At 45.7% G+C, this 13,045-nt stretch overlaps 1 gene segment (V, D, J or C); it reads left to right on the forward strand.

Annotated features, from left to right (window-relative positions):
* Window positions 1-6,315: 6,315 nt before the first annotated feature.
* On the forward strand, window positions 6,316-12,291 carry LOC145348594 (Ig kappa chain V region Mem5-like). The segment is given in 4 exon segments: window positions 6,316-6,364; window positions 6,551-6,852; window positions 7,482-7,527; window positions 11,963-12,291. Coding segments are annotated over 4 exon segments (726 nt in total).
* Window positions 12,292-13,045: the final 754 nt, after the last annotated feature.

Consider the following 13,045-nt stretch of genomic DNA (forward strand, 5'->3'; position numbering starts at 1 on the left):
TCCCTATTGGAGGTTCCAGTGGGAAGGAGGCCCATGTTTACTGGTCCCTATTGGAGGCTCCAGTGGAAAGGAGGCCCATGTTTACTGGTCCCTATTGGAGGCTCCAGTGGGAAGGAGGCCCATGTTTACTGGTCCCTATTGGAGGCTCCAGTGGGAAGGAGGCCCATGTTTACTGGTCCCTATTGGAGGCTCCAGTGGGAAGGAGGCCCATGTTTACTGGTCCCTATTGGAGGTTCCAGTGGGACATGGACATCATGGTCGATGTGGAGCAGTTTCTTTCTGTTTTGCACATGTCATTGTCCACCTTTGTGGAGGTCGCAAAATGGATAAAGGGGAACTTGTAGCTGTGATGTCCAGGGAATTTGAAAAGGTATTTCATAAATTACCACATCAAATGTTACTACACAAGATATGATGATGTGTGGGTAAGAAGATGGTGTGTGGGTAACATATTAGCATTGATAGAGGATTGGTTAGCTCACAGAAACAAGGGAGAGGGGATAAATGATTGTTTTGGGGTTTGGGAGCTGTAATTAGTGGAGTTCTGGAACAATCAGTGCTGGGACCACAACGATTCACAATCCATATCAATGACTTGGATAAAGGGAATGAATGGAACTGATGTCCCAGTGACACTAAGATCAGTGGGAAAAGTAAGTTATCAAGAGGAGGTAGAGAGTCTGCAAACAGACAGGGACAGAGGAAGTGAGTGGCTAAACATCTGCAGTACAACCTGGGTAAATGTGAAGGTGTCCACTTTGGCAGGAAGAATAGAAAAGCAGTAAACTATTGAAATGGAGAGAGATTGTACAACCCGGTGCTACAGAGGGATCTGGCTGTCCTGGGACATCAATCACAACAAGTTAGTCTGCAGCTCCAGCAAGTGATTAGGGAAACAAATGGAATGTTGGTGTTATAGAACATAGAACATAGAACATAGAACATTACAGCGCAGAACAGGCCCTTCGGCCCACGATGTTGCGCCGACCAGTTACAAAAACAATGACCCACTAGCCTATACCAATCCCTTTTCGTCCATAAACCTATCCAGAGATCTCTTAAACGCCCCCAAACTCGACGCATCTACAACTGCAGCAGGCAGGGCATTCCAATCCCTCACCACCCGCTGGGTAAAGAACCTACCCCTGACATCCGTCCTGTAGCTACCCCCCCTTAATTTAAAGTCATGCCCCCTCGTGCTAGCTTTCTCCATCCGAGGAAAAAGGCTATCACTATCCACCCTATCTAAACCTCTAATCATCTTATATGTTTCAATAAGATCCCCTCTTAGCCGCCTTCTTCCCAACGAAAACAACCCTAGATCCCTCAGTCTCTCCTCATAGGACCTCCCCACCATACCAGGCAACATCCTAGTAAACCTCCTCTGCACCCTCTCCAACGCCTCCACATCCTTCTTGTAATGCGGGGACCAGAACTGCACACAGTACTCCAAGTGCGGCCGCACTAGAGTAGTGTACAGTTGCAACATTACACTGCGACTCCTAAATTCAATCCCCCTACCAATAAACGCCAAGACACCGTACGCCTTCTTGACAACCTTATCTACTTGATTCCCAACTTTCAGGGATCTATGTACACACACACCTAGATCCCTCTGTTCATCCACACTATTCAAAGTCCTCCCGTTAGCCCTATACTCGACACATCTGTTGCTCCTACCAAAGTGAATTACCTCACACTTCTCCGCATTAAATTCCATCCGCCACCTCTCGGCCCAGCTCTGCAACCTATCTAAGTCTCCCTGCAGACTATGACACCCTTCCTCACAATCTACCACACCTCCAACTTTGGTGTCATCAGCAAATTTACTAATCCACCCAACTATACCCTCATCCAGGTCATTAATAAAAATTACAAACAACAGTGGCCCCAAAACAGATCCCTGAGGCACACCACTCGTAACTGCACTCCATGATGAATATTTACCATCCACCACCACCCTCTGTCTCCTATCTGATAGCCAATTCCTGATCCAACTTCCTAGATTACCCACAATCCCATACATCTGCATTTTCTGCAGAAGCCTACCATGGTGAACCTTATCGAACGCCTTACTAAAATCCATGTATACCACGTCAACTGCCTTACCCCCATCCACCTCTTTGGTCACCTTCTCAAAAAACTCAATAAGGTTAGTAAGGCACGACCTACCCGCTACAAAACCATGCTGACTATTTCTAATCAATTCATTACACTCCAAATAACTATAAATCCTATCCCTAATAATTTTTTCTAAAACCTTGCCCACAACAGAAGTAAGACTCACCGGTCTATAATTCCCGGCAAAGTCTCTGTTCCCCTTCTTAAACAATGGGACAACATTCGCTATCCTCCAATCCTCCGGGACTACACCAGAGACCAATGACGACCTGAAGATCTGAGCCAGAGGCTCTGCAATCACCTCTCTAGCCTCCCAGAGAATCCTAGGGTAGATCCCATCCGGACCAGGGGACTTATCTATTTTCAGCCCCTCAAGAATTTCCAGCACATCCTCTTTATCAACCGTAATACTGTCTATTTTACACCCCTGCAACCCAATGTCCTCCTCAGCTATATTCATGTCCCCCTGCGTGAACACCGAAGAGAAATATTGGTTCAATACTTCTCCAATCTCCTCCGGTTCCACACACAACTTCCCCCTGCTGTCTGTAACTGGCCCTAATCTTGCCCTGACCAACCTTCTGTTCTTGACATACTTATAGAACGCCTTAGGATTCTCCTTAATCCTATCAGCCAAAGTCTTCTCATGTCCTCTTTTAGCCCTTCTCAACTCACTCTTCAACTCCCTCCTAGCCAATCTAAAGCTTTCTAGTGCACTATCTGAGCCCTCCAATCTCATCCGAACATAAGCCTCCTTTTTCTTTTTAACCATCGACTCAACTCTTTTAGTGCACCACGGTTCCCTAGATCTACCAAATCCACCATGCCTGACAGGGACATACCTATCAAGGACTCGCAGTAGCTGCTCCTTGAAAAAATTCCACATTTCAGATGTTCCCAGTCCCTGTAATCCCCTAATCCAATCCATGCTTCCTAATTCACTCCTGATAGCCTCATAATCGCCCTTACCCCAGCTAAAATTGCTGACCCGAGGTTCACGCCTATCTCTTCCCATCACTAAGGTGAACGTAACCGAATTGTGGTCACTATCACCAAAATGCACACCAACTTCCAAGTCTAGCACCTGGTCTGGCTCATTTCCCAGCACCAAATCCAATATAGCCTCACCTCTAGTTGGCCTGTCTACATACTGAGACAAAAAACCTTCCTGCACGCTTTGTACAAACACTGACCCCTCTAGCGAGCTAGAACTATAGCAACTCCAATCAATATTCGTAAAGTTAAAGTCCCCCATAACAATTACCCTATTACTTTCACTCCTAACCAGGATTGTCTCCGCAATCCTTTCCTCAACCTCTCTAGAACTTTTAGGAGGTCTATAAAAGACTCCCAACAGGGTGACCTCTCCTCTCCTATTTCTAATCTCCGCCCATACTACCTCAACTGACAAGTCCTCATCAAACTTTCTCTCCGACACTGTGATACAGTCCTTGACTAGCAATGCTACCCCACCCCCCCTTCTACCTTCTTCTCTACTCCGACTAAAGCATTTGTACCCCGGAACCTGCAACATCCATTCCTGACCCTGCTCTATCCAAGTCTCAGAAATGGCCACAACATCAAAGTCCCAGGTACTGTTTATTACAAGGAGAATGGAATATAAAAATAGGGAAGTTTTACTGCAGCTGTACAGGGTCTCGGTGAAACCACATCTGGAATACTGTCTACAGTTTAGGTCTCCTTATTTGAAAAAGGATATCATTGTGTTAGAAGCAGTTCAGAGAAGATTCACCCGACACATTCCTGGGGTGAGGGGTTACCTCATGAAGAAAAGTTGGACAGGTTGGGCCTGAACCCATTGGAGTTTAGAAGAATGAGAGGTGATCTTATTGAAACATATCAGATTGTGAGGGGACTGACAGAGTGGATACCAGGAGGATGGTGCCTCTTCTGGGGCAGAGTGAGATGAGAATACAGAGGAACAAAGAGAATGAGCGACGTGCCATTGGGATCGATGCTGGGTCCATTGTTGTTTGTCATTTATATTAATGATTTGGATGAGAATATAGGAGGTATGGTTAATATGTTTGCGGGTGACACCAAGATTGGTGGCATTGTGGACAGTGAAGGAAGTTATCTCAAATTGCAACCAGAATTAGGCCAGTGGGCTGACAAATGAAACTGGAGTTTAATTTAGATAAATGCGAGGTGATGTATTTTGGTAGATTGAACCAGGGCAGGACTTACTCAGTTAATCGTAGGGCATTGGGGAGAGTAACAGAACAAAGAAATCTAGGGGTACACGTTCATCGCTCCTTGAAAGTGGAGTCACAGCTGGGCAGAGTGGTGAAGAAGGCATTCGGCATGCTTGGTTTCATTGATCAGAACATTGGATACTGGAATCGGAACGTCTTGTTGAAGTTGTACAAGACATTGTTTGATTTTACTTTGGAAGCTTTTGACTGCATTTCCAGTTCGCAGGGTTTTTTTGAGTACTTTTTATTTCCGTAGCGGAAGTTAGGCGAGGGGCTAGTCGGGAAGGGAGAGCGGGGCGTATTAAAAAAAGGCAATAATAGACAGCGGGCAGCGTCGGGAGCAGGCAGTGGAGTGAGTGGGAGCAGAGTGAGAGCTTTAAGGGCTTTGGCTCACTGGCTCAGGCGAGAGCAGGCTTAGGCAAAGTGAGTCACTGGTTCCATCTTTGCTGTGTTCCATTTTGGGATATATAATTCCAAGGGAGGTCAGGACATGGCAGGGGCTATGGGGAGATGCGTTAGCTGTGTTAGGTGCCACATGTGGGAGTTCCTGCAGGCATCACGTCTCCCGAAGGCCCAAATCTGCGTCAAGCGTTTAGAGCTGCAGCGTTTGAGGGCCCGGGTCAGGCAGTTAGAGCTGCGTTTAGAGGATGCATTTCTGGTTCGGGAGAACGAGGAGATAATGGCTATGAACCATGGACAAGTGGAGGTCCCAGGGCCTGGTAACAATAGGGGTACCATTCGCATACACACAGGACAAGGTAGGTTAGGAAAATGCTTCGTTAAGATGGCGGTGCGGGCTCGTGGGGCCGAAGGGCCTGTTTCCCGTGCTGGGTTGTTCTTTGTTTATTGGTAAAGCCACACTTGGAATATTGTGTACAATTCTGGTCACCCTGTTATAGAAAGGATATTATTAAACTAGAAAGAGTGCAGAAAAGACTAGGCTGCTACTGGGACTTGATGATTTGGGTTATCAGGAGAGGCTGGATCGACTGGGACTTTTTTGTCTTGAGCGTAGGAGGCTGAGGGGTGACCTTGTAGAGGTCAATAAAATAATGAGGGGCATAGATCAACTCGATAATTTACATCTTTTCTCAACGGTAGGGGATTCTAAAACTAGAGGACATAGGTTTAAGGCGAGAGGGGAGAAATACAGAAGTGTCCAAATGGGCAATTTTTTCACACAGAGGTGGAACAAGCTGCCAGAGGTACTAATAGAGGCGGACACAATTTTGTCTTTTAAAAAGTATTTAGGCAGATACATGGGTAAGATGGGTATAGACGGATATGGGCCAAATGCAGCAATTGAAGTTAGGGCTTTAAAAAAAAAGGGCAGCATGAACAAGTTGGGCTGAAGGGCCTGTCTCCTTGCTGTAAACCTCTATGACTCTATGAGATAAAGTGAGGGAGAAACTGAGAGGAATAGAGGGAGGGAGAATGAGAAGGGAGAAAGAAAGAGTGAACGAGAGGGTAAACAAAGAGTGTGAGACAGGAAGGACAAGAAAGGGAGACAGTGAGAGTGTGATGGACAGAAACATAGACTAATGAAGAGTTACTCAGAGAGTGAAAGAGACAGCAATTGAGGGAGTGATATCAATAGAGTGATGGAGACAGAGACTGAGAGACAGATATCGAGAGAGAAAGACTGAGACTGAGAGACAAATACTGAGAGAGAGAGAGACAGAGACAGCAAGTGAGGGAGAGATATTGAGAGAGTGAGATACAGAGACTGAGGGACAGACTGAGGGACAGAGACTGAGGGACAGAGAACCCCTCAGTCCCTGACCCTCAGACTCTGTACCTCAGCCTCTCGGGGAGAGAAGAAGAGGAAGTGAAAGGTGCTGACGTGGTTTCTCTGGGTCAGACCATTTACAAACTGAGGAACAGGCAGTGAGACTCTCACAGGCTGCAGCTTTATAAAGCAGAGCCCAGTGAAGGGAGAGTTTATCAGTAACCAGGCACAGGGACACGAGCATACACCATGATTTCAGCCATCCAGCTGCTCTGGCCTCTGGCATTCTGCATCGCAGGTACAAACCTCCCTCCTTCCACCTTGAATATTTCCCTGCTCTCCATTTCAATCCAATTCTCCTGACTTGTGATTGAAGGGAAAATGCTGAAAGGAGAGGAACAGTCAGTGTCTCCAATAATATCTCATTGTACAGCCTATTTCTGTGACAGTTCTTACTTCACTCTGTTTCTCTATTACCCCTCAGGTATCAATGGAGACATCAGCGTGACCCAGACTCCCCCGGTGCTGTCAGTGAGCCTGGGCCAGACCGCCACCATCACCTGTACGACCAGTCAATCTGTTAGCAGTTACATGAGTTGGTACCAACAGCGAGAAGGACAGAAACCGGCTCTGCTGATCTATGAGGCATCAAATCGATTCACAGGAGTATCCGACCGATTCACCGGCAGTGGATCTGGGACAAGATTCACCATGACAATCAGCAATGTTCAGAATGAAGATGTCGCTGATTATTACTGTCAGCCATATTACAGCTGGAGTGACACAGTGATACAGAGCCTGACAAAAACCCCAATACACACAGTCCCACCTCCTGTACTGACACATCCCACAGTTTTATATAATATATAATAATGGACACACAGTCCCACCTCCTGTACTGACACATCCCACAGTTTTATATAATATATAATAATGGACACACAGTCCCACCTCCTGTACTGACACATCCCACAGTTTTATATAATATATAATAATGGACACACAGTCCCACCTCCTGTACTGACACATCCCACAGTTTTATATAATATATAATAATGGACACACAGTCCCACCTCCTGTACTGACACATCCCACAGTTTTATATAATATTTAATGAACACAAGAAAGGAAACTGAACAAATTATTTGCACTGTCCACTACACACTCCAGTCCCTGTGGTGTCCACCGCTCACTGAAGGCCTCGAGTTTCCCTCTTACTCTCCATGTCCACATATGAAGAGCAGCTGAAAGATTTATCATCTCAAATTAGGATTCTCAACTCTCCCAACAAAACACAGAGATATTGAGAGAAACAGAGAGAGAGAACAGTGAGAGAGAAAGAGTGAGAGAAAAAGATGAGTGAGTGAGTGAGTGAGTCAGAGACAGAGGTTTTTGTACAGCTCCTCCACTGGAAGCTGTCAGTGTGCCTGACGTTCGGTAAAGGAACCAAACTCAGACTGAGTAAGTAAAGCCCAATCCTCCGTTATTAACCCTTTCAATGGTGACACTTTCTCAAACACAAATACTGAATAGTTGAAGGTGTTAGTGAGGAAGCTGCAGTCAATGAAATGGTAGATTGAAGAACACTGTGTAGAACAGGGAGTCCAGCTGTATTTCTTTCCTTCCATTCCCCCCTTTAAGCAGCAAGATATAAGTAAGCAGCTTTTACCCACCGTGTGGAGGAGATCTGGACATTTGCAGACTGTGTTCACATTCCTGCAGCATGGAGTGAAATCACTCTCTAGACTCCTGTCAGTCTCAGTCTGACACACACAGGCAGAGTTTGATGTGAAGTTGAACTCTCTGTCTCACTCTCTGATATAACTGATCACAGCAGCAGCACAGTCAGACACCGAGGTGCCACCTGCCCCAGCTTTCACTCTGCTCTCTCCACTCCCTGCTTATCTCTTGCTGAAGTTCTGATGACAAACAGCCACAGCAGGGCTCACAATCCAGTGGCTTCAGTGTTCCAGGCTTTTGGGGAGACTCTCTGTTACTTTCTCTTTGGGATGAGTTCAATCCGACATTTATCCCGGATCCAACATCACTGAAAATGCTGATTGTTCTCATTGCTGTGTGTGGGATCTTGCTGTGTACATGTTGTGACCAGTCCTCAGACAGGCTCCCTCATTTGTTAACTTCTTGAATTGGATCCCAATTTTGTTTTCCTCTGGGTGAGGAGTAATCAGCTGGAATCCCGCCTTCGATTGGTCACAACAGGGTTCATTTAAAATGGATCCCTTCACCCGTGGAAACCTTACACAGTCCATGTAGTTTTTTATTAGCCATTGAATCCCTACAGTGCAGGAGGAGGCTATTCAGTCCATTGACAGAATTACGAGGGACAGAGATAGGGTAGATATGAGGAAACTCTTCCCCTTAATCACAGAGGCAGCAGATTTTGAGAGACGTGAGGGAAATCTTTTCACCCGATTCTCCAAAAGAGCTTCTTACCCAGGCTCCCTGTAACCCTGCGCATTTACCATTGCTAACCCACCTAAAGAACACACTCAAGGCAATTTAGCATGGCCGATCCATTTCTCCAAATGGCCTATTCCTGTTCCTATTTTCTGTGATTCTATGCAGACCAGCATTTATCACCCATCCCTAATTGCCCTGGTGAAGATGGTGCGGAGGTGGTGGAATAAGTTCTACTCCAATGAGTATCGGCCCAACTTGCTCAAGCTTTCCTCATAAGACAATCCCTTACTCGGTGGAATCAGCCGAGTGAACCATCTCTGAACTCTTTCCAATTCTCCTATATCTTTCCTTAAGTAAGGAGACCCTAAGTGTCCACAATATTCTAAGTGTGATTTTCCCAATGTGCTGTAGCAAAACATCCCTCCTTTTATACTCATCCTCATTGGAATGAAGAGCAACATTCCATTTGCCTTCCTAATTTTTTGCTGTTCCTGGATGCAAAGACACCCAGATCACTCGATAGAATCTCTCCAGTTAACCAGTATTCTGTTCTATTCTCCTGCCAAATTGGACAACCACACATTTTCCCACATTATTCTCCATCTGTCAATGTTTTCTCACTCACTGAACCTATCTCTATTCCTTTTCAGACTCTGTATCTTCCTCACAACTTGCATTTCTACTTTTCATTTTATCATCAGCAAGTTTAGTGACATTACTCTCATTCCCTTCATCCAGCTCATTAATATAGATTGTAGAGTTAAATCCCAAACAACAGCCATCTTCCTTTGTGCCGGGTATAACTCCAACCAGCGGAGAGATTTCCCCCAATTCCCATTGGCTCCAGTTTTGTGAGGGCTCCTTGATGCCACATTTGCTCAAATGCTGCCTTGATGTTAAGGGCAGTCTCTCTCACCTCACCTCTGGAGTTCAGCTCTTTTCTCTATGTTTGAACCAAGGCTGTAATGAGGTCAGGAGCTGAGTGACCCTGGAGGAACACAAACTGAGTGTCAGTGAGCAGATTATTGCTGAGTAAGTGCTGCTTGGTATCACTCTGGATATGTTCAGATCACATTGCTGATGATCGAGAGTAGACTGATGGGGTGGTTATTGTGCGGATTGGATTTGTCCTGTTTTTGTGCACAGTTCATAACCGGGTAATTTATCACAATGTTGGGTTGATGCCAGTGTTGTAGATGTACTGGAACAGCTTGGCTAGGGACACGGGAAATTCTGGAGCACAAGTCGTCAGGACCTCCGGAGGAGGTCGAGATGGACCATCCACTCGGAACTTCTGGCTGAAGATTGCTGCAAATGCTTCAGCCTTATCTTTTGTACTGATGTGCTGGGTTCCTCCATCATTGAGGATGGGGATATTTGTGGTGTCTCCTCCTCCAGTGAGTTGTTTAATTGTCCACCACCATTCACGGCTGGATGTGACAGGACTGCAGAGCTTAGATCTGATCCATTGGTTGTGGGATGGTTTAACTCTGTCTATCACTTGCTGCTTCTGCTGTTTGGTACACAGTCTCTGTGTTGTAGCTTCACCAGGTTAACACCTCATTTTTCAGTATGTCTGTTGTTGCTCCTGCCATGTCCTCCTGCACTCTTCATTGAACTGAAAGCAGCAGAGAATCCACAGAAACAGACTGATGTTTGTCTGATGTGTCTGTGTGTTTATTAGTTGTGACTGAGCAGATAGCAAGAGTTTCAGCAGCAACAAAGATGTTTCTCTAGTTCACCTCCCACTTTCCCCATCCACTTCCAAAATCCTTACGGGGAAAGGGCCAGCACCTGTCATATCCCCCCTCTAAACTACAGGCCTCCCATCTTTCAGATGAGACAATCTGATATCTGCCCTCTCAGGGGGTGTAAAAGATCCCATGGTACTATTGGAAGAAGAGCAGGGGAGTTCACCCCGGTGAACTGGTCAATATTCATCCCTCAATCAACATCACTACAAATCTGCTTATCTGTTCTTTCTCACTCTGCTCCCCGGGATCTTGCTGTGCACAATGAGCTGTAAAACACATTGGGACATTCTGAGGTGCTGACAGGTGCTGTAGAAATGTAATTCTGTCTTTGAGCTTGGAGATTCCTGATCCTGACTCTCACCCATTCTCCACACACTCGCACCCTCCGGAGTTCATGGGGTCATTCAGAGCAGTGACCCTGTCTGACCCCTGGACACTGAGACTAATTCTAGCCTCACCCTTGACCTCAGCCCAGTGCTGGGCAGCAAGGTTTGAAATGAAATCTAGAAGCTTCTACACCAGCCCATGGGAATCCTGTGAGAAGTGTGTTGATCCAAGTCTGCTCCAATGTTCTGGTATAAAGTTCTCCTGATCTGTGTGTGATCTGAGGTTTGTTGATGCTCAACCTGTTTCCCCCAGACAGACTGAGCAATAGTTCCAGCTTCCTGACTGGTTAGCATACTCTTAAAGGGACACTGTGTCTTTAAATACTCTCACTATTAGCCATTTCAGTGCTGAATTTGTAGTAATCTTCTTTACAAATGTTTCAGTAACATTGTAAAATGATTTAACCAGCTTCAAATCAAACCTTTACACTCAGACACTGAACTAATTTGAACTCGAATGTTCCACTTTCCCTTGGATTCCAACAGCTTTTCATTTTAAAAAGCATTATCCCTCCTCCAGTCCACCCACACCACACCTGTAGCCAGAGAAGATTGGAAAATAATGGCCAGAGTGTCTGCTATTTCTTCCCTTGCTTCACTTCGCATCCTGGGATACATTTCACCCGGCCCTGGGAATTTCTCCATTTTAAAAGATGATAAACACATTAATATCTCCTCGCTCACTATCATTATCCCATTAAGTAGCTCACAATCCGTCCCCTCCTGAACTGCAATGTCAACTTTGTCCCTCCCACTTGTGATATTTGATGTAAATTATTCATTAAGAACCACCTATATGTCTTTTCTCTCCACACACAAGTTAACTTTTTGCTCTCAAATACACCCGATTTGATCCTTAGTTATTCTCTTTGCAATGTCCCACGCTATTGCTTGATGAACAGACATGTCCTGAACTCTATCTCCAGCTCGAATATCCTCCCACTGCTCTGACACTGATTTACCTTCAAGTTGCTGTTTCCGGTTCATTTTGGAAAATTCCAGTTTGGTGAAATTGGCCTTTTCCCAATTTAAAACGTTTACTCTTGATCGATCCCTCCCCTTTTCCATAGCTACTCTAAATCTATTATGATCATTATTACCCAAATGCTCTCTCACTGATACACCTTCCACATGCCCAGTTTCATTCTCTAAAACTGCTAAAACTGCCCCTTCTCTTGTTGGGATTGTTCCGTACGGGTTAAAAAAGTTCCCCCGGAATGGATTTTCAGAATTCTGCAACATTGAAACATTGACACTGGTTTGATCCCAGTTAATATTCGGGATGTCAAAAGCCTGAAAATGGCAGTGATTAAAATTCCTTCTCTTCTCTTTCAGCCCGTGAGAATTCACAACCCACACTGACCCTGCTGCCCCCCTCCCCGGAGGAGGTCAAGACCAAGGGCACTGCCACCCTGGTGTGCCTTGCCGATCACTTCTATCCCGATGAGGTGGAGGTGAAGTGGAAGAAGGATGGTGCAGCCATTTCCAACGGGGTTCAGACCAGCAACTACCTGCGAGCTTCGGACAACACCTACAGCGTCAGCAGCCTGCTGACCCTCTCTGGCTCCGACTGGGAGTCCAACGCTCTCTTCTCCTGTGCCCTCACCCACGTGAGCCTCTCCTCTCCCCTCAGCAAGAGTGTCAGGAGTTCAGAATGTGCCTAGAGTGTTAGAGACAGTCCACAGAGGAGACACAACTTGGAATAGAACAGGGGTGAGCTGGGAGGACAAAGGTCATTGTCAGCATTGAATTACAACTCTCTTCCTTCTCGGGACTGAGTCTGAGACACTTCTGAGGGTCAGGGGTTAAAGAACATTATTGGAATACCGTAGAGGGAGCTTTATTCTGTATCTAACCCGTGCTGTTCCTGTCCTTGGAGTGTTTGATGGGGACAGTGTGGATTTGTGATAACAAGTAAAACCTCTCGAAGATGCTGAAGATTGTCAGCTGTACAGGAATAATGTGACCCTCTGAAGTATCTGCTTCAGTAAACCAGACCTCCTTCCTGCTCACCCTGCAGTTACAATTGAAGCTTTAGTCACTGTTTAAAGGGACAGGATTCGCATGTTATTGAGAAAATCTCCACAAGTGTGTTAATAAACCTCCATTCTCCCTGTGAATTTCTCCAGCTTCCTCTGGCTGGGCTGTTTATTCAAGTCTTTTTTCTGTCAATGTCAATGTGTAAAAGGTAATAAACATTAAGAATATTCAGTATATGTCTGGTGAGTGCTTTGGAAATGTCCCACCTCCCCATCAGCTGATTGGCTGCATTTCACCAAGTGATTGTCCTGATTGGTTGCTTGGCCTGTCAATCAATGACACAGGAAGCAGTCTCTCAACACCAGGTTAAAGTCCAACAGGTTTATTTGGTAGCAGAAGCCACTCGCTTTCGGAGCGCTGACCCATCATCAGGTGAGT

This window comes from Carcharhinus amblyrhynchos, chromosome 9 (assembly GCF_965287045.1).
Source record: "Carcharhinus amblyrhynchos chromosome 9, sCarAmb.v2.hapA, whole genome shotgun sequence".
In the NCBI taxonomy this organism is placed as follows: domain Eukaryota; kingdom Metazoa; phylum Chordata; class Chondrichthyes; order Carcharhiniformes; family Carcharhinidae; genus Carcharhinus; species Carcharhinus amblyrhynchos.